This window comes from Amblyomma mixtum, unplaced genomic scaffold (assembly GCF_055824585.1).
Source record: "Amblyomma mixtum isolate Tamu unplaced genomic scaffold, ASM5582458v1 scaffold_29, whole genome shotgun sequence".
NCBI lineage: Eukaryota > Metazoa > Arthropoda > Arachnida > Ixodida > Ixodidae > Amblyomma > Amblyomma mixtum.
In genome coordinates this window covers 83,456-105,610 of record NW_028317726.1, presented here as the reverse complement: position 1 = coordinate 105,610, position 22,155 = coordinate 83,456, and the positions used below count along the sequence as shown (strand labels likewise).

General features: G+C 45.4%; 1 protein-coding gene across 2 annotated transcripts in view; it reads right to left on the bottom strand.

The window, feature by feature from the left end:
- The window catches only part of LOC149324465 (ATP-binding cassette sub-family C member 10-like), a 39,899-nt gene extending 17,785 nt beyond the window's left edge, over positions 1 to 22,114 (bottom strand). The window contains exons 1-13 of one of the 2 annotated variants that reach the window (XM_089565496.1): positions 21,906 to 22,114; positions 19,221 to 20,551; positions 17,954 to 18,112; positions 15,824 to 16,051; positions 13,528 to 13,693; positions 10,677 to 10,813; positions 9,576 to 9,827; positions 8,608 to 8,706; positions 6,100 to 6,289; positions 3,953 to 4,225; positions 2,569 to 2,656; positions 1,834 to 1,993; positions 103 to 318 (exon numbers count right to left, since the gene is read on the bottom strand). In XM_089565496.1, the coding sequence (XP_089421622.1) occupies positions 103 to 318; positions 1,834 to 1,993; positions 2,569 to 2,656; positions 3,953 to 4,225; positions 6,100 to 6,289; positions 8,608 to 8,706; positions 9,576 to 9,827; positions 10,677 to 10,813; positions 13,528 to 13,693; positions 15,824 to 16,051; positions 17,954 to 18,112; positions 19,221 to 20,522 (3,270 nt within the window). In that variant the 5' untranslated portion in view covers positions 20,523 to 20,551; positions 21,906 to 22,114. Of the gene's footprint in view, positions 1 to 102; positions 319 to 1,833; positions 1,994 to 2,568; positions 2,657 to 3,952; positions 4,226 to 6,099; positions 6,290 to 8,607; positions 8,707 to 9,575; positions 9,828 to 10,676; positions 10,814 to 13,527; positions 13,694 to 15,823; positions 16,052 to 17,953; positions 18,113 to 19,220; positions 20,552 to 21,486; positions 21,840 to 21,905 lie in introns of those variants that run through there. The other variant, XM_089565497.1, reaches the window with a different exon arrangement.
- Between the last annotated feature and the right edge of the window lie 41 nt (positions 22,115 to 22,155).

The window sequence follows — 22,155 nt, the reverse complement described above, 5'->3', positions numbered from 1 at the left end:
GTAGATCTAATTCTATCACCAAGTCTCACCTGAAGTGAGTTGTAGGCGAACCCCAGGGGGATGAGTGAACTACGTACATCAATATCTATCACCAAGTCTCACCTGAAGTGAGTTGTAGGCGAATCCCAGGGGGATGAGCAAGAGAAGGACCCAGGGTAGACCGTACGAGGTGACCACCAGGGTACCTATCAAGGCTACTCCCTGGGCCAGCACTATGTTGAGCATGAATGGCAATGTGTCGTCGATCGACCAGATGTCGGTCGAGAAGCGGTTCAGCACCCTGCCCACCGGAGTTGCCTCAAGGAAAGACAGCGGGGCCTGTGTGGCAGAAAAAGCACCTGTGTGGAACTGAAAACTATAGTTGAACACCCAAAAGAGAAATAAAAAGAAATAAAATGTTCCAGCCAGTGCCATGAAATATAACAGGCTTTCTGTGCAACAAATGCTACGCTTTGTCCTGAAAAAATCTCTGAAACGTCTGAAAACGTCTAAAAAAATCTACGGCTGAAACTTGTTCATTCTATTTACCACAATCAAACGGGAACCTCTGCTCTGCATCTTCGCACCTTCATCTGGCACATTATCTGTCTTCTGCAAAACATCCCAGCAACAATGTTTCAACTTTACGCCTCCCGCACTAATCTTATTTAAATTTATTTCTTTGTTCAGACCAGTGAAGATTGGAATGGTTTAACTGCGGATGTCGTGTGCCGAAACTCTACGGATGGTTGTCACAAAGCAGTTTGCCATCCCGCAATAATGCCCCTCGTGGTACGAGTTCTTTTTGAATAAAGAATAAAAAGGCTATGTAAAATAGCAAAAATTTCAGAGTCAGACACAAATGCATGATTTAAATCATTTCAAATCAACAATCGAAGAAAATTGGTTGCAACAGAGACATCCACAAAAGCATCTGCCAAAAATGCCTAAATATATCGTGTTCTGCAACTTTATCGGCAAAGGTTTGAAAAATTCTCCCGCCACAACCGTTGGCTCGTTTGTGGTGAAAACGCGCACAAAGCTTCCTTATTGTTGTCCGTTTTAAGGCATAGTAAGTATAAAAGTGGTACTTACCAGGTTTGGTCACGCGAGATGCGAAACAAGAAGCACCCTTGTTGAAATCGAGCCGCCGTCATCGAATTTCTGCCCAATGATACTTGTGGCGCCATCTGGCATCGCTGAAGGAAAGCGCCGCGAAAGCAGACGGCAGAAATACGACGAGACAATGGAGAACATATCTTTTATTGGTAAATCACCGTCAAGTCATTTAATTTGTTTACGATAGTTTTCAAAATGCGTTGACCGAAAAATATTTCACGCGCTTAAGCAGACGACATGGCCCGAACGACGCATTCAAAGCAAGCCGCCACGCTCGTTGCAGCGCTCGCCTCGGCGCTTCCGTCGCGGCGCTTTCCTTCAGCGATGCCAGATGGCGCCACAAGTATCTTTGGGCAGAAATTCGATGACGGCGGCTCGATTTCAACACGGGTGCTTCTTGTTTCGCATCTCGCGTGACCAAACCTGGAAAGTATCACTTTTATACTTACTATGCCTTAAAACGGACAACAATAAGGAAGCTTTGTGCGCGGTTTCACCACAAACGAGCCAACGGTTGTGGCGGGAGAATTTTTCAAACCTTTGCTGATAAAGTTGCAGAACACGGTATCCAGAATTAAAGCGCACTGCAGATGACAATACGAGATAACTTCGTGTTTAATGCCTGCATTTTGAGAAAAGTACACAAACGTGACAGCGTTTTCAATTCTGTTCAACCGGTACTACTGGCGCAAAAGGCTAACCAGTATAAAGGAACGTCGAACTGCATGCACCCACCTTGAGGACCTTGTCAAGGAGCAAGTCGTGCACCTTGACTGCAGCCACGATGCCACCATAGGCGAACAGGAAGGCTCGGGCCAGGGTCAGAACGCCACTGGCCACTGCTAGGCCCCCATAGATGGGCAGGAAGACGTTCACAACATCACTGTTCGAGTCCCTGAAATTTTCATTGTTGCCCTTATTGCTGTGGTCCCTTCTATTTTATGTAAGAAGCATACAAATAGACAACTAAAAATATAGTAACATGAGCTATCTGTTTTGTATTCTTGTGTGATTGTTTTACACTGCATTAGACGGCGCCACACTCCACCATACTCTGTCATTATGACACAATACAGCAATTTGATTCAAGTCCCCCATGAAGGAAGTACGAAGCCAGAACAAAAACAAAAGTAAACAAATGAACCTTGTTTTGCTTTTTCCTTGTCTGTTTAGCCTAACTTGTACAACTCCACTCTGAATGCGGGCTAAGCTTCAAATGTGGCACGACTTGTTGTTGACCTGAATGGACACCAAAGCAGATCTGAATGGGTACAGGAATGGGCATTGGTGCTGAAATTTGTTAAAGAAGTGTTGTTCAGAAGCTTCTTTTTTTGTTCTTCTTGTAGTAGCCGCATCAGCTTTATTACTACAGTGCACGCACCCCCCCCCCCCACACACACACACACACACACACACACACATTCCAGCTGAAATATTAGATGGTCAAAATCCCTTGAAATGAGGGCTGACCTGATGAGACGTTGGTGCAGCATGTTGTCAGTTGTGTTGGCCCAAGACACCCAGACGGCAAGCCACCAGTCGGTGGATGTCCGAGAAACTGCAGCAAAATGGCCGGTGATAAAGCAACAGGGAGCATTCTGATGTACAGACACTTACCATAAGGTTTAGGAGAAATTTGTTCGCAGTCAAAGGAAACAAGAAAAAAAAAAGGATTTTTGAAGCACCACATTTATTACCTGCAGAAATCCAGTTGCATCCTTGCTGTCAATAAGCTCTCCATAGTATCTGTTAATGATACTGAGTTAATGACAGGCTAGCAGAAAAAGAGAAAACTGACTTGGGGAGGATGCGTAACGTGAAGAACACTTAATCGACTGTCTGTCAGTGCTAAAAATGTAGCCAACGACTTCAGAGAGTCAGCTGGATCAAAACGACCAGGAAATGTACAGAATTAGGGTGACCTTATGTAGCGCAAGACATTCGAAGAAGTCCTCATCTCGAGTACTTGTGAACCGTCCACCACTGCAACCAACGCCACTGATGATTCATTCTTTCCAGATGCAATAGCCCGATGGAATGCCCTGCCTGATAATATTGCTTCTTGCGCAGATCAAGCAATTTTCCGCACTAAATTAGCGAGTCATCTGTGTCTTACGTGATGTATTCGGCTTTACCAAATACTCTGATCCTGTTGGTCAAATGTTTAGAGGAATCCCCCAAGGTGGAGTAAATTTGTAACAAGGGAGTAATTACTTGTTGGCATCCACCCAAGCGCAGCCATACGGCTACAAAGGAAAGCTATACAGCTTTCTCAGAAACTTCGTAGTTAAAGAAAAATTCGTCCTGGTCCGGGGTTCGAACCCGGGACCACCGCTACACCGGAGCAGTTGCTCTACCAACTGAGCTAACCGGGAGGGCAAGCTCATGGTAGGACGAGAGCGAATTGATCAATAACTCGAAGTGGGAGCAGTGTTGGTCAAATGTTTAGGGGAATCCCCCAACATATCCCCCAGCTTTATAGCTTTATAGCTTTCCTTTGTAGCCGTATGGCTGCGCTTGGGTGGATGCCAACGAGTAATTACTCCCTTGTTACTCTGATCCTGTGTTACTGTCTCCTTTCATGATTTTTTTTTTGCTTTGTTTCGTTCCCTTGCTTTTTTGTTTTTGTTGAGCTGGTATCATATGTTGTTACACATTGTTCTTGCCCCCGCCTTATGTAATGCCCACGGGCCCTTAAGGCTTCAATAAATGAAATGAAATATATGGTGCTCAGTCAAAAACGGATGACAGCTAGACAAGAGGCTTCAGTATTCAGTCACAATCAGCTGGGATGCTTATTGCGTAATGGCTGCCACTGTTTGAAAAGCCTGTACGACAAAGATACGACACCCACCTTGCATAAGGACCACAGACAGGAGGACCGCGGTGGAGAGCCAAGTCCCGACTGCATCCCAGTAAGATCGCACCGTGCTCAAGCGCACGGCACCGTATTCGCGCTCTTCGTCTTCCACGAGCATCCTACTCGGTTCTTCGAGTGCAGCCGATCCTGTGTCATGGCTGGTCCTTGACATAGACGACGACGTGGTCTGCGACGAGGCCTGCTCTTCGGTCGTTGCTTGTGGCAGTGCTTCAATGACTGACGATTTCAGTACTGTTGACGGAGGACCTGGGCAGTGGGATCGATTTGTATTGATCATCATTGCAGTGTATTATTTCACACTGTACCAGACTGCACCGCAATTCATTGTGTAGGTTTGGTAGGTTTGGAGGTTGTGTAGGTTGGAGGGAGGCCGTAGTGGAGGGCTCCGGATAATTTTGACCCCCTGGGTTTCTTTAACATGCAGTGACATCGCACAGCACACAGGCCTCTAGCATTTCACCTCCATTGAAATGCTGCTGCCAAGGCTGGGATTGAACCCAAGTCTTTCGGGTCAGGAGCCGAGCACTGTAACCACTGAGCCACTGCGGCGGCACTAACTGTAGAGCATTGTATCATGCTATGTTGTATTGTATATTATACTGTATTAGTTTCTTGTTGCTGCAATGACTACGCTACAATGTGCCCCTTCAATTACCTAATAACTCCCGCTCATTCGTGTGCACATCCATATGTGATGCCCCAAAAAAATGCCCTTAAGGGAACTCAGGGTTCAGATCATGAAAAATCTCATAAAAACTTAAATTTTAGAAAAGAGAGGGTTCGGAATCTATAAGGCGCTTTCAATAACATCTCAAAACATTTCCGCTGGAAACAGCCCCAAAGTGACCCTACAAATGTTCCTGCGACAGTGAATAGCAAAAAAAAAAAAACTAGCTGCATTCTCCACAAAAGCAGCCGATTTCCGAGTGCGGTACCTCCACTTCTGCACAGCTGCTCGCGACAAATTTGGCGTCACTGAAAAGCTTGTTCCACCGGAGTTCTCCTTCCATTAAAACCAGGTGTCTACAATCAAAATTAATTGATGTATTACTTAATACTTAAAGGGACACTGAGGAGAGCTCTATTAATATTTTTTTATAGCAAAATCCGATAGTTCGGCATTTCATGGCTTTGTTGCCACTTGGCCGACAGCGAAAGATGCATTTATTTCTAAGAAATTTGGATTCGAAGTTGAAAAAGTTTTTCCCGCCACTCTGATTCAAACTTGGGATTCTCCTATGACGACACAGGACTAAGTGACGTTAAACATTACGTGCACATGACGTAACGCAGACTCCGTGATTTCTGGAGGCCAGCAGTGCGGCCCAGCAGCAGCCGAAAAGAAAGCTACCGCCAGCCGCACGTTGAAGGAATCTATCGGCTATTGCGGCCGTCGCTTCGTTTACGTTTGCACCGGCGTTTTGCCAGCGTTACGATGGATCCCGTTCTCGAGGTCGTCAACGAAGTTCTCGCAAATAGACACCTTTAGCATACCGTGTACCTTGTTGCCGTTAGCGGAATACCGGGAGCCCCCATACCGCTGTGAGAAGGCGCTGATTGGCATGTGTTGCTAGAACTATTGGTTCTAGCAACACTGTTTTGTTCTATGATCTCATCACGCTTGTACTTGCGAGTTTGGCCTGTGGCGGCGATACCTGTATTTTGGTTCTTGCTCTTTTCTACGTTACAAGAGCTTTGTTGTCAGTATGAGTGGCGTTTTTGTAATCAGGAGCTGGTATTCTGTCGATACAAGCCAACTTCAATTTCTCCTCAGTGTCCCTTTAATAAGTAACGCTTCCGATGCTCACAATACTTTCTTTTCGTAAAGCAATGTCCTCCCTTTACTTTCCTTTCTAGGTGCAGCTCTAATAGGCATAAATGCTAAGCTTTCAGAATGCTTTCGGGCAGGATAAGTGACAGACAGTTTCTTAGTATTACACACGTAGAACAAGCTCCATTAATAGTAGCGACAATTAAGTACACAATGTATCCTTAGTCACCACACAAATTGATTCCCCTGCTTCCCTGGGCCCCACAATCACCAACGTTGAAGTGTAGCTGGACACGTCGGCGTCTGAAAATCGCAGAGTAAGAGCAACACGCACACAGCAGCTGCTCACCTGCGGCTATAACCTTGCCATCGCGCAACACGATCACGTGGTCCGCCTGTGCTAGGAAGCCCACTTGGTGCGTGCAGAGCAGGCGTGCCTTCCCCTTCATGGCACCCATGATGCAGCGCTCAAAGACGTGCTGAGCCACGTGAGCATCCAGCGCTGATAGCGGATCATCCAGCAGGTACACATCACTGTCCTGGCACAAGGAACGTAAAGTGGGAGAGGGGAAAAGAAAGAATGAATGGAAAGTTCTTTCTTCAAATCGAATACACATGCTCAGAATGAGCCACAGAATAAAAATCTAAAAAGAACAGCTTCAAAGTGCCTGTGACTTTTACAGAACTGCAAGAACGGAAATAAAAAAATATGCCACCTTTCTTTTCTTTCCTCCTTTCACTCCTCTGTGTTACGCCGCCTACACCGCCACCAAAGCTACAGCACCGAGACATGTGCTTTTAACAGCTGCCGCAGCAAAAATACATAGATGACATAGTTCGGCATGTACAGGGTTGGTCAAAAGTTCCCAGGCCAGAGGGTCTGCTTTTCTGCGGCATATCCTGGCACCTATGATAGCAATAAAGCTATCAAGGTTCTCAGAGGTAACAATGACCATTCTCCTTTCGTCTTTACAGATTATGGGCTTCTGGGGTTTCATAACTTTCCGGCTATAGCGCTCGAAAGCTGACCCTGTGGCCTGGGGAACTTTTGACTGACCCTGTACATAAGCGTGCAATTTGAGCAAACAGTGGCAAACAGTGAGTGGTGAAGATAATACTGAGGATAGCAAAAGGATGCACAGACTGCGAGATATGGGTGACACTGATGGGTGACACTGAACGTTTACAAGCCACACGAGTCATAAAAACCTGAATTCATGCAGCCAGAGCATGCCGCCTGAAATTGTCTGGCCTAAGCTTCCTCAAACAGAAAGAAGTTAACATTTTACCAAAAGATTCAATTAGAACCCAACATTTCCATCAGACTGGCCTGCAAACAACAGTGATACACCACTAGCTGCTTTCTGATCCATATGGTCGTGAGCAACCTCTATGCATTCCTCACGTGAAGCCTGCTGTTCTGCGAGTTTATACAACAGCTAATTCACTAATGCCCTACCAGACTAAGGCACAGACGAACTAATACACTAAACCTAATCACCAATGCACCAAAACATGAGCCCATATGCACTCATAAGCCAATACTGTACTGGACAAGCACCGGTTAATAAACGACCAGCATACTAATTTTATTGCGAAAGCAATGCTACGCCAGGTCTAACCGCTCGTCGCGTGGTCCGTGGACCCCCCTGCTCCTCGAGGAGCTGCCGCCGCGCCTCACAGATGGTGTGACATCAGCCTCTCCGTTGCTATGGCGACGCGTGACGTCAGCTTGCTCCCTCCACCGCAGCCAGGAGGAGCCGGTCGTGCCGCGCTCCTCGAGGAGTCTCACCATGGAAGTCACCGATGAAGAGTCTATATGTGAATCTAGTTGCTCTACTGCTTCTGAACAGTTTAACTCTAAGGCGACAGCCAAGCGAGCTAGACTTACTTGGCTTACCAGGCAACTGCTAGGCTTACTTGGCAACCACTTACCGGGTTACTCGGGTGAGCCAACATCGCATGATTCTCTTGTATGATTGCGTTTTGTGTTTTTCTTCGTGCCTTTTATTTTTTTATTGGTGCTTTTTTTGCTGTAAAATGTCTTAATTTCTGCTAACACTAAAGGTAACGTCTTTTCCAGAATTTAAAAAAATTGAAAATTATTAAACTGAACGTGTTTTTAATCTGAGTGTGTTTGAAATTTTTATGTTTATAACCTGATGTGTTCTAGAATGTGTGTTTCGAGTGTATTTAAAACTGCATGTGCTTTCATTTGGAGTGTTTTTGTTCTGTAGGGTGCAAAATTTTAGGTCTGAGATGAAGCGTGAAATTGAATTCTGTATGTGCACGAGCACTACTGCCGAACTGTACATAGAGGGGGCCGGGCTTTGTCAAGCCGCAGCTATGCGGCTTTTACCCGTCACCCCCTTTTCTCCTTGAGAGAGAAAATAAAGACGATTTGATTTGATCAATTTGATTTGAGCTCGGGTAAGTTCGGAAGATCATCGCGCCAGCTGCATGAGAGGTTGCTCGGGAAGAGCAACATGGGTCTCACAAAGCCTATGGGTGGCTGTGATAGAAACAGCCACCTGCCAGTGCAGTGGAAAATCGCTTAACCACTGCGCCACTGCGTTGGTAGTGGTATATGAGGAATCGCCGCCATCATGAATGCTAAGTAGAGAATGGAAAATTCTGCATACATGTGCATTCACCCTCTGCTCGTATCGCGTCGTGCTCTTAAGGCGGAGCTTAATTGCCCCCTCCAGTTGAAGAATGAACACCTGCTTTCACACATGTTCTCGGTTTAACTGCGTTATACCCCACCAATTTTTTTCTATTAGAATTATCTCTAGAGTTGCTGAGTAAACAAGTGTGTTCACAATCATTGACAGTTGACCAAAAGTAAGAACCAAACCTGGTACAAGGCACGGGCCAGAGCCACACGCCGCTTCTGGCCACCGCTGAGCGTCTGACCTTCTTCACCAACTTCCGTCAAATCACCGGCCGGCAATGACTGCAAAATTTTAAAAAAAGAAGAGGATAATGTTTCCGTTGCATAATGGTAGAGGGTATCCAAAGGTTACCTTCAAGTCATAAACACATGCTTCTCTCATATACCCCCTTCAGGCATAAATTATTGTCCAAACAGACGGTTTATAGGGGTTTAACATCCCAAAGCCACTCAGGCTATGAGGGACGTCGTAGTGATGGGTTCTGGAAATTTCGACCACCTGGGGTTCTTTAACGTGCACTGACATCGCACAGTACACGAACCACTAGGATTTCATTTCCAACAAAATTCGGCCACCGCGGCCGGGATTGAACCTGCGTCTTTCGGGTCGGCAGCTGAACGCCGTAACCACTGAGCCACCGCGGCGGCACTTAAAGTACGACGCTTTTAACAGTGTGTGCTAGAAGACTACATGAGCCCAAGATTGAGGAGTGGATTCATGGGCGCCCAGCTATGTGATCCCATGCTCATGTACGCAGCTTCTGATGCTCTTGATCAAAGACCACAGGGATGCTTTAGCCAGTAAAACGGCGAACCTTGCCCATAGACAACAGCTTAGCCCAAGTAATAAAACTCTGCCAAGTCAGTTTCTCTTAAATTCAAGTAACCCCTGTTGTGTTTTGTTAAAGATGAGAGCTAATGCTGGTCTTCCAAACAACAACATGCACCACTTCCATAATGCCGCTCACGAAGGCTTCAGGCAAGCATGGCTGCCCAAGCAGCAGAGGTGATCGGCCCAATGTTGGACCGGTCTTTGCCAATACATTTCCAATATTGGGCCGATTTCCTGTGGTGTTAGGGTGGATGCCACTTCCTCTTCAGAGATGAACTGCATCACAGTCTGTGTGACTGTTGATGCATACGATACGCACCTTGAGATCGTCCAGCAGGGCGCAGCACTCGAGTGCCGCCTGGTAGCGCCCTGCGTCGAAGGGCCGCCCAAAGAGCACGTTGGCCCGCAGTGTGCCCCGCTGGAGCCAGGGCTGCTGAGGGACCAGGCCCAGGGCCAAGTCCAGCTGCTGGAGCACCACCGACCCCTGGGCACGGCGGGTCTCGCCCAAGATGGCCGCCAGAAGCGTGCTCTTGCCGCTCCCTACCCGACCCACCACCCCAACCAGCTGACCCTGCATGGGAAGGGGGAACAAGTAATAGGGAGAGTTTCTTCAGAAGGCTGCAGTCCTCACTTACTCCTAGTTGCTTGGTTTTGTTTGGTTTATACGGTTTCAACGTCCCAAAGCGACTGAGACTATGAGGGACAGCCGTTGTGAAAGGCTCTGGAAATTTCGACTACCAGGTTAACGTGCACTGACATCGCACAGTAATTACTCCCAGTAGCACTCGATACTTTACTTGCAAACATGCACGCAGTAAGTACTATCAGCATTAAGTGAAATGCATACAAGACAACAGAAATTCAAACAGCATCCCAAACGGATTCTGCTTAGAGGGATACTGAATACTAGCACATTTGCTTTTCATTTCAAAGGCAGAAAAAGTGCTCATGGGAATTATTGGTGGACCTCACCTGTATTTCTTCTAATATTTTTGTGGTTTTGCGACCACATTTCAGTTGTCCTGTTTGTGTTTCATTTGATGCTGACGGTAGTACATACAGCATCAATTATTGCTGGTGCACACAACGCATATGTCAACAAGGTATGGGCTAGTTCAGAGGGGTTCTAAAACTAGGTTCTGCAGAAACACCGTTGGGTTCCTCGGATTTATTTTTGACCCCCCCCATCTCCCCCAACTTGGGATGGCCATTTTTCCAAAAGGTCGACATAGCTTCAGAGTACTTTTTTTTTATGTGATGGCATTGTGCGCTAGAAAACATTTTATTTTGCCATTCACCAACCTTTTTTATGTGCCAAAAGTATTTGAAAAATATTTGAATTCACTTCGAACCAATAAATCCACTACATACACACAAGCCTGACCAAAAACCCATTCGAATTCTGCCACACAATACAAACCTTGCGCAGGGATAAGTTGACAGGCCCCAGCACAAAGCCTGGGCCCCTTGGTCCAGTGATGGCTGCTGGGAGGGTGACGTCACCCATCATGCTGCCCCAGTGGAAAACACCATTGCTGACCCGCACCAGCTCATCCTCTGCACAGGAGACATTTAAATCACCCTCCAGAACAACAGGGTGCACCAAAGAAACACCATCTGTTAGAACAGAAGCCCAGCAGCTTTGAAACTACTCTACACACAGAGACAGCTTTTCCTGGCAATGCAGAGAAAGTTACAGGGGTGAAGCGTCCATAACTGCGTCACTCCACCAAGTAGTTTGACTGCAGGACGGCGCGACTGGCAGCTTGGTGCGCTGGCGCCATCTATTGGAGCTTCTTGTAACTGATGTGCCCAAAAAAGTCCGTTGTAATCTAATAAACCATTTTTGCCGTGACTATCTCAGATTGAAAAATGACAGTTATGTTAGAAATACTGTGCCCTAAATCACGCGTACTAACACTGCACTGTGTCCTTAATTCTATCTCTCTTACAATACTGCATTATCGTTTGGGGTACCACTGGTATCACGAACATGACCAAGTTACATCTTCTCCAAAAAAGAGCTGTGAGATGCATTGCTGGTGTTCCGTATTGTTTCCCTACGAGTGACCTCTTTTTAAAATATGAAATCCTGCCAGTCTTAGCTTTACACGAACACAGACTTTTAATGAGTTTCAAAAGTGCTTCGCGGAGCAATGAAAATTATGTTGGTAATTTGGCAGAACTTACAAAAAACACCCATATTCCACAAACCAGAAATAAAGAAATGTGGCTAGTTCCTACACCTAGAGCATATTACTCACAACAATCTATCTCGTATACGCTGCCAGTGCTATTAAATAACTTAAACAAAGAAATGTTTGACCCTTTCCAGCATTCAAATATCGTTATTAAGAAATTTTTTCTGAACAAGTTTGTGTCATGACGCTGCATGTATTTTTATGTTGGTACTTTTTGCTTTTTATTCAAGGTGTGTTATTTTCTTTTGTGCTATAATGTATAGCGCAGAATTTATTGCCGCTTGTCTGTTGCAATGCCAGCGTGAAAAAAGGGGGCAGGACCTCTGTCAAGCTTTCGAGCTTTTAGTCCTGTCTCCTTCTCTAATATAGAGAAAATAAAAGGCTGATTGATTGATTGACACTATAAATAGCAACTGAGAGTTGTATTCTGGTGCACAGGAAGAGAAAGACAGTGTTTCAGCTCGGTAGCTTTTGCTCCATTGCCAAGAAAAGTTGTTGCAGAATGCAACTGCCATCACACAACACAGCCCAGAAGAGCCCACGAACGAAAAGAACAGCATTTGGGCACATGTACACTTTAGGACTTCTAAAGGATATATAATGCTAAGAACGGATAAAGAATGCTCTGCAAGGAAAGAGTGGAAACAAGAAAACGGAGGTAAATGTAACAAAGGCAGATGGAGTGTTGGCAGGGTGGGAGATGAGGTGAAGAAAGTTCCAGATACTGCATGGTCACAAATGGCATAGAATATAGCTAAACGAAGGTCAATGGGAGAGGCCCATGTATTACAGCAGATGTAAGCAGGCTGCTAATGATGATGAAAAGGTTTTAAAAAAAAATTAAATTTCATTTTTTTTTTCTTTTCTTTTACAGGAATGAAATGCTATGCAGTCAGTACCTAGGAGTATTGACCAATGTGAAGAAGAGCAACTGTGATGTGCTGTGAGATAAAATCACAAGTGTGACTCCTAGCAGAGCGTACACACCAATCCTTCTGTTTTATCCCCGCCACCTAGCATGCCAATTGAAGCTGCCTGATCAGAGGGGAAAAAAAATCAGAACAGTAGGAAGTCACAAAATAAAACTGTACCTGAAAGCATAAACGTCTCCATCAGCTTGCAAATGGCTCCAAATGACTTTCCAGCACATTCGGTGGTTCCTAATTTTTTGACTGGATTTTACTGAATTGTGCAATCGTTCCTTGGTGTGACCATGATGGCATCATTGATGGGCTGACCTTGAGTTTCTCTAAGAACTCAACATCTTGAAGGACCACGGACACCTGATATTACTCGCCTGTTGTCTTCTCCCAAATGATGCATTTCACATTAGGATACATGGGCCATCCATGTGGTATTTGCATAAGGCTACTAAATAATTTATAATTGAATTTCTTCAATGTGCTGTTCTGATTTCGATTTCACTAAATAATTTATTATTGAATTTTTTCTTGATGCTCTTCTGGTTTCAGTTTCTAGAACCAAGCAATGGCTGCGACACATAAGGAGTGTTTAGGCCACGTGAGGAATGAAAAAAACTGCTATATGACCGCTGATTTTTCATCATTCCAGCTCTTGAAATCAAGCTACATATTAGTGATTACACTGCAGTTTTTTTCATGTCTGACGTGACCTAAACACTCCTTATGTGTCGCAGCCATTGCTTGGTTCTAGAAACTGAAACCAGAAGAGCATCAAGAAAAAAATTAACAATAAATTATTTAGTGGTCAAAATACGACCTGGTGAATTGTGTATTCTAATGTCAGACACACCAGTTGAAAGAAGAAAACAGGCAACTAAAATTAGGAGTCTTAAGTCCTTAAAACACCTTTAAAGCATCTCCAGCTTAAAATGCGTGGTACACAGCCACACAGTTTTGTAAGCGTTGCAGACCATGTGCAATCACAAAATCGGGTTGATGTTGTGAACTATGCTCTGCCAAGTCAACTGTCAATGGCCAAGCTGCCACTGTTTCCCAACATACTCTTAATACGAGTCTCACTTGAAAAACCAGAAATCGTATGGTACTAGCGCAGGCGGAAGTAAAACAAGCCAGTGCCACTCCTCACCCTCGGTCGAGGTAGTGTAGTAAGTAGCAGGAGCGAAGTTTTGGAGGTCGAGGAAACACTGGGTGCGCTTCAAGGACACCCACGCCTCCATGCAGCCATTGATCACCCAGGGAAAGGCATTGAGAGGCACTTTGAGCAGGTTGAACAGAGCAAGGCACGTGAAGACCTGCACAGGAAAACAAAGAAAGGAAAATTCGCGCTATGCCTTCAGTTTTAACCTTTCCTTGTTCGGAAGTACTAGAAGGAAAGCAACTGAATCACCTCTGATAGAATGTTTAACAGAATTTGAGTAATGTGTGTGTCGCTATGACAAATGCGCTGAAATTATTTTAAGAAAGAGAGCAAATCAAGAAGTGAATGAGCAAAAAAAAATTGCAGCTCTTCACTTTCCACTCATTTTACGCTGAATCTAGCCCTGCATACGTGCGCAAAGTTACCAGGTTACCAGTTACAAATAAGTCGGCACCATATGCTTCCGGCACCAATTTCCGATGGACATTTTAGCAGAAGATCAACAAAGCTTCAACAAATTTGACGAAGCTTCGATTCACTTTTTTTTTTTTTCGTAATGGTCTAGAGTGTTAGAAAAATGGGCGATTTTGGCAATGCTTATTGTGCCGTTCAACTTTTTTTTTGTGTGCCAAAAGTATTTGAAACGTTTGCTTCGAAATTATTCGAGGAATATTACTATTTGCTTCAAACCAACAAAACACTATTCGCACACCCCTACTAGTTTGCACTTTTCAGAAGCCACACGAAATGACGCTGCCAAAGTGTACATGTTTCCTGTTGCTTTGTATCCAACCACAAAAAAAAAGAAAAAGAATATTCCTTATAGCCTGTGCAAACCACACTACGGCTCTCTTCCTCTCTGTGCTTTCAGACAGTAAAAGAAATCAGGTGTTATCTTATTTACACACAACAAGTGCGTGTACTACATTTCAGAAACAACAATGGCTCTAACCAAACTCTAATTTCTGAGCAATCGAGAGCAAAAGAAGGGGAGGATGTTTCCCAGTCAAACCACTCCCAAAATTATAACAAATAAGAGCTATTCACCCCGTATCTCTCCACAATTTAGCTTTCAAGACCAGCGAATATTTTACATGTTTGAAAGCTTTGAAGTCTCTCTGCAAAATCAGCTCAAAAGTGATCAAAAATTATGTTCGTGCCCTGTATGTTTCCCTCGCCTCACAACTGCATCAGCAAGGCATGAACATTACCCCAAGGAAAATGTACAGCTGTACCGTAGAATTAAAAAACACGAGGGAGCTGTAGTATGCCAACTTAGTGCATAAGGATAGGCTTTGAAATCGGTGTTGTAGACGAGTGTTGAAAGGATACTGAAGCAAAACCTGAAAATTGAACAAAAACGCTGAAAATAGATTCTCGGAATGTGATTACACCGAAATCTAGTTGTCACTGCGCATATTTTTCAGCGGATGGTTTTATTTTCAATGTTTCATGAGCGCGCGCCAAGCCCTCCCGGCCAGCGAGAGGTGAAGAGCATGACGTCATGGCACCCTCCCGCGGCAACAAATATGGCGGCGCCCTTCGATGCATGAAACTTCGCTTCGGACTGGTTGCGTCATTGTTACAGGCTGCTTCAGCGCGTTCACTGGCCATAAATGGGCCACCAGTCTTTCGCTTCGTCTCCTGTCGCCCACAAGAAAACTTACGAGTAATAAATTTGCTTTATTTTTTATTTAGAGTGACGATTCTGCCTTCTTTAGGCTAAGAGGGGTGTCGGTTTATTGACAACAATGCTTCCCCTCCTAACCACCAGATGGCGCCTTTAGTGTGAACATCATCGCGCTTCTGTTTTAAAAGTGAGAATGTAAGAAATGGCGTAAGGTCCGGAAAAAGTAGCTGCATTTAGCGGACGTAAGCGTGCATATGGTTATGGTATGTAGACAGCATCGATTAACATTTTTACATATCTGTGTACGCCGTGAGCAGACGACAGACATGGAAATGCCGCGAGTAGCGATGGCAATCGTGCTTCTGCGGGAACGGTGGGCGCGCGGGTGTAATGACGTCTAGTCGCAACTTCCACAGGCGGCCGCCAGGCGCAACGATACGGCAATAAATCGCGAAAAAGAAAAACGTGTTATCCGCCTTTTTCGCTAAAATGCTTGTCATATTTGTCAATTCTAGCAGTCAAGCTCTTGTTTACATGCAAAAGAGCAGCTCCAAAAGTTTGGTTCAGTATCCCTTTAAAACAGAGCTCGAATGAGGATGGTGTTAAAGACCGCTGAAAGCGTTTTAAGCTTGAAAGTATGACAGCTGTATGCACCTTCGCGGCGGTGAGTCGGTTCCCGAGCAGCACGTAGGTGATGAAAGACAGCACAGACATCAGCACAGGCGTGACGACCCAGAAGAAGACGCACAGGGCATCCAGGTACTTGCGCTGCCGCAGGTGGGCGACCTCCTTCTTACGGATGTCCGTAACACGGGCCTGAAACAGGGACTCCCAGGCGTGCATCTTGATCATCCGCATGCCCCACAGGACCTCCGACATGAGCTGCAACCAGAACACACATTCAATCATGAAATATGCATGTGGATGAGGCGAGAGAACTGATCATGTTGAAGGAAAACCAATTTAGAACACTGTGTAAGGCACACGCCAGCGCTAGGCCCATGCTTGGCTCATGCTTGTTCCATGGCTGGCCTGTGATCAATGCAATATGTGACACCGATTATGTTAACAACATCCCCCAATGTCGTCGATGGAATTATGCCAATACATAACAAATGTTTTCCACTGTGCTCTCCAGTTTCCTCTGTCGTGTCACAGCGCCAGCTCTGTAAATCCGAATTTCCCACCCTATTCATTTCTCCTGGTCCTCTGCTAATGCTCACTGATATTCTGCTTCGTAATAAGAGAGTAATTACTCATTGGCACTCAGCCAAGCACAGCCATGCAGCAAGAAAGGAAAGCTCTACAGCTTTTACAGAAACTTCAATGTTAAAAGAAAAATTCATCCTGGTGCAAGGCTCTTCATAAGTGTGCACTCGGTTGGAACAACCAGTGGTCTATTAGAATAACAAAGCGGTCACTGCTTCCCAAATGAATTTCCTACCAATACATCAGTTTAAAACATGACATAGACAGTGTGTAGAATACAACCTTCGCGAGCGTAATAAAAACTGCAGGAGATGTCATTAATTATATCATGGCATGGCACTTAACAATGTAAAAACAGTGCCTGGTTTAACAAGGAAATTCTTAGAAAGACATTCTGTTTTCTAGGCCAAGGCTCCATTAAAAGAAATACGTTCACCACAACCTTGTGAAAACATAGAAGTCAACGTCATTTGTTACAGCTGGTGTAACTAAGTTTGAACTGCATCTCAGGCAACAAACTACAAACAAACAAGTTCTCACAAAGGCGGTGTACAAGAAAAGGAAAAAAAAACGTAGCGCAAAAAAAAACTGAGAAAGACAGACACACACAGCACCAGTTTGCTGCACAGCCACGTCTTTCATTGTAAGAGGCGTGCCGTAAACCAACCGTTGAAGTAATTAACAGCCACACTAGGACAGTGAAATTAGGTAGATACATATGGCAGGTTCTCTCAGATCATGAATGGTAGCTTACCAATATCCCTGAAGAGAAAAGTATACAACAGCTGTATCTTACCGGTACTCACCTATGGGGCAGAAATGTGGAGGCTAACGGAGAGGGTTCAGCTTAAGTTAAGAACAACGCAGCGAGCTATGGAAAGGAAAATGATAGGTGTAACGTTAAGAGATCGGAAGCGGGTGGAGTGGGTGAGGGAACAAACGCGGGTTAATGACATCCTAGTCGAAATCAAGAGGAAGAAATGGGCTTGGGCAGGGCACCGCTGGTCCTTAAGGGTAACGGAGTGGATTCCAAGAGAAAGCAAACGTAGCAGGGGGCGGCAGAAAGTTAGGTGGGCGGATGAGATTAAGAAGTTTGCAGGGATACAGTGGCGGCAGCTGGCAAAGGACAGGGTTAATTGGAGAGACATGGGAGAGGCCTTTGCCCTGCAGTGGGTGTAGTCAGGCTGATGATGATGACAGAAACAGCCTGCAGTTAAAACTAGTTTGCGGGATGGAGTAATAAGTGCAGATATTCTGAAAGGAAGCAAAAAACGAAAACATGGAGCTCATTCAGTTGCTCATCAAAGTTGCATCCTTTCAGAAAGCAAAAAATATGAATAATGAGATAGTGTTTTTAAAATTCTTTTGGAAACCAAAGGGCACAGGCCTTTACATACTGGATGAGCAGTACCTCTTCTTTTTTTTCTCGCACTGGGAAATTACCATTCCACACACACAAAAAAAGAACTGTATGCTGCACACCATAAAAGTGCATTGTGTCTTGCTCTCTTAACCATATCCTTATTACTTTTTGATGTCTTTACAGTACACTGATGTCCTGCCCAAGAGTAGTACCTTGATTCGCTCATCCTTGAATGCCATCATCCCGGCGGTCAGCCGTCCGATGCTGAGTGTGATGGACCGATTGACTGGGACCAGCAAAACGGCCAGCACGAGACCAGCCAAGAAAGCGGCACCCACTTGCTGCCACAACAGGAACATGGCCACGGCTAACTGCACCAGGAATTTCAGACGGCAGGATCAGAACAGCACCACACAACCTGGTGAAGGGTCTCTGACCGCACACTGATTAAAACAACACACAAACAGTTCATACACATGGAAAGGCAAGAACAGAAGTCGTTCTTTTTAGAAAGTGCAAATTACAGCTTACAGTCTTCGAAACTTTGCAGACAAACATAATAGTAACTATGCTCTTCTCCATCAACTTCCTGATTTATAGCTTCTCAGCATTACATTTAAATACTTACCATTTTGATCACTTGGCATTATAGATTTAGCAGCAAGACCTTGTGTGCATGCAGGCATTAATTTACATATGAAACTTGCCCTCAGGGTTCCAGCTGTTGGAAGATTCGATTGAAATGCACTCATTTAAGGTTACCATTTCAGTGAATATCAACAAAGCAGAGCATAGTTTCAGTCTTTTAGACCAGCAGGTAACCATGTACACTCTTACATATACATTTATTCCCAGTTTTGCACATATGCACTCAGAAAAAATTGAACACAATACACTATTCGTGTCGAATGAAATGCAAACAAAAAACAAGAAGCACTTCATTGAGGCAGTTGACTTTGTAGTGAAACTGACTTCCAGTCTGATAGTGTGAAAACTGTCCTTTGGAAGTGCTAACGGACCCAGGCGATAAATTTTCTCCTTATTTTTGCTTTTTAATCATTTTAGTGTTTCAGTTGTCCTGTTTGCATTGACTCTAAACTTGACAATAATTGCACCAATCTGGCCAGTCCCTACCCACCATTCCACACATGTTCAGGGCTGAAAGAGTGTGGAATCGTGGGCAGGGAGTGGCAGAATAGGTGGTGTCAAGTGGAATGTCAGCAGGACAACTGAAACATGAAAACGAACAACCCAATACATCAAAATTACAATGTTCTCACTCTCACGTGTTTGTATACTTACGGTCTCAGGTGTGTTATAACTAGCCTGTTGATTGCACCTTCACTTGTTCTTGAAGTTTTTTATGTTGCACTCTACACTACCCACAACCCCCCCACACCCCTCCCCAAGTAATACTTAAAAAAAAAGGGCCTTCAGTGGTATCTCGAATAAATAAATAAGCTGCTCAGAAATATTCACCTGAAGAGGCAAGCTCCACGCCTCGTGTAAGCTGGGGCAAAGATTGACAATGCGATCCGTGTCAGTTGTCACCAAGTTGAGGGCCTCCGAAGAACTCTTACGCAGTTCAGTGGGGTCGGCACGAAGCGTCTTCTGGTAGACAAGCGCCACGACTATTGCCCTCACCTTGAGGCCCACACGAGACACCAGGTAGCTGTAGTGAGTCGACAAGAATGCACCCAGGAGGCAGGCCAGCGCAAGTCCCGATGCATAAGCATACCCAGACCACGTCGGACTCCGGCCCGGTCCCTCTTCGAGGAACATGACGAGTCTGTTCAGCAGGACGGGACTCGCAAACGACAGGACATCAGCGACGAACTTCAGAAGTCCGACGGAGTAGTACTGGCGGCCAACGCACCGATGGAACAGCACGAGAAGACTCGGAAGCAATCCACTAGCATCAATCTTCCGGTAAAGTCCGCGGACAACCTCCTCTGGTCTCAGGCTGATTGGCAGGTCATGGAGGTCATCGGGCTCATGAATGTGACCCCTGTAGCCGCGGCGCATCAACCGTCCGACCCACCAGAACGTGATCAGGGAGATAAAGTTTGTGTCCTCCGCTGTTCCGAGCTGCCGGCTGTCATCATCCGCTTCAAGGAGACGAACGTAGCTCTGCACGGATGACGGCGACTCTCGACCTGGGCTTCGAGGTGGTGTCTCACCAGCTGTGCTAGAACAGTGTACTGCGGCCGTAAGGTAGAAGGCACAGGCAAGTGCACTCGCAATGTTCGAGTACAGGTCAGCATGGAATGAGAGTACGGAGCCACGATCTGACTCGTCCAACGACAGCAGCGCAGAAATGCGAAAGGTCGCGCACAACCCAGCGGCAGTCACGGCGAATATCGTGGGTATCTCACCAACTGAGCGCCGGTGGCGCGGCAGTGGATTCGTAAGGGTCTGCAGGTAGAAGAAGTGTACCGTCCAGGTGAAGATGACGACGCCAATGCAGAGGATCGTTGATGGCACCATGACTTCGCTGAGGATGAGTTGAGACATGACGAGGTGGATGACGGGACGAAGCAGGAGGAGAGAGCAGCACAGCTTGCGCAGGTGAGTCCGCCATGTCGCGGGAAGCAAGTGGACCAGTTGGTGGTCACGGCGAAGAGTGACCTGGCGGATGCCGGCGTAGTAGACACTAATGATGGCAACGAGGGCATGCACACCGCTGGAGAGGAGATCCAGGAAGCAGTGGCTGAGGTGGTTCTCCTCCCAGACAACCAGTGTTCCATCCTTCGTTGCACATATGGTGTCCCAAAGGTTCATTGCTTCATTTGGTCACAACTTTCTTGCTTCTGCAAGCAAAAGAACACTTAGATAAGCTTGTGAAAATATCTTCAAGCTTGTGAGCTTTGAAAAGTTATACTCGTCTTCAAGTCACGCATTGCATACACATGAAAATCTGTGCATATACACACAAGAAAAGAAACTATGTGTACTCTTGACCCTTTCTGAAAAAGTTCTGAAGGACAAAACCCACACCAAAATGCATAAGTGTTGTTGTTCTGCCAGCCTATTTATGTTACAGGCATAAGGTCACCAAAAAGAATTGTCATGTAATCGGTGGTGCTTGTGTAAAAAATTTAAGACTTTTGTGGCTGAAATGTACACATCTGGTGTGTGGGAGAAACAAGAACTGCTTCATGAAGAAAGCAACGACTTGCTAATGAGTAACTGTATTTAAACAAGTAATCTTCAAAAGGACTTTGAACATTGAATACTGCGTCAAGCTATATATATTGACCCCACAGATACCACCAAGACCCTCAGTTTCTGTATCTGATATGATACTAGGTTGGGTTCAAAGACCACAAAGCATCTGGTTGGGGAGACAACGCAGCTGGTAAAAACAACACTAAAACTAATGGCTTTGGGGGAATTGTGGCAGCTGTATCCAGTGGTGACCACAGAAGTACATGTCGGGCTGGAACGCATAAGTAAAAAAAAAAATAATAATAATAGAAGACAGCTCACTGCATTGGCATCATTTAAAGAACATGTCAAATGAGATTTAAACAATGTGAATGTCCTAGAGACTTACCACATGAATATGTGTTCAGTATCCAGGCCACAAAAGCCTCAATGCGAAAATATATGTGAGGATGACACAGCAGTCGTAAAATTGCAAGATTTATATGAAAAGCCGATTACCAACCGCAAAAACGCGCTTGATTATATGAGTAGGCGTTAATGAAACCAATCAAGTGAACGCTGATTGCTCCATACTGACCGTGCAGGCAGCTCATAGGAACGGAGTCAGCTGTTGGCTAGCATTTTCTGCAAACAAATGCTTGCGCAATCGGCCAAGTATACCACAGCAGCTTGCATGCAGGTTGTTCAGACTGTTCTCTCTGCGATTAAGAACCGAAACCGGAGAACCGGAAAGCGCTCGACTACATGAAAGTGAACGATATCTTGCGCGGTGGGCACCGCGCGTCTCACGTGACTTGCACACCCCTTGACGTAACATTCATGAAACCACTGCACCGTCAATCCCACGTGAGCGTAGCGGACGCAGGCCCTCAACTGCGCGCAAACAGCCACAGCTCCGTTAAGAAAATCACGCTAGTCATAGGCTTGCACGCACTATGCGTCGTGACACAAATCGCTGCATAACGACGTGCGTAGAACAGCGTGTGCATAACTCACCACACAGTCCCTGTAAACAACTCCGCGCTTTTCAGCTCATGTCGCCTTCGGAGCAAGTCACGTCTGCATTTTCGTGAGCTCCATTGTCCTCTTTCAAGCAGCTGGTCAACTCTACAAACTGACTGCGAATTTGGTATTACGACCTTAACGACCTTATGAGGTTGAAACACACGACACAGTGGACAGCGTCTGCTCGCTCGGGTTTTGGACACCACGTTTGCTGGTCAGGAAGTTTAAAGCTAGCGTTGCT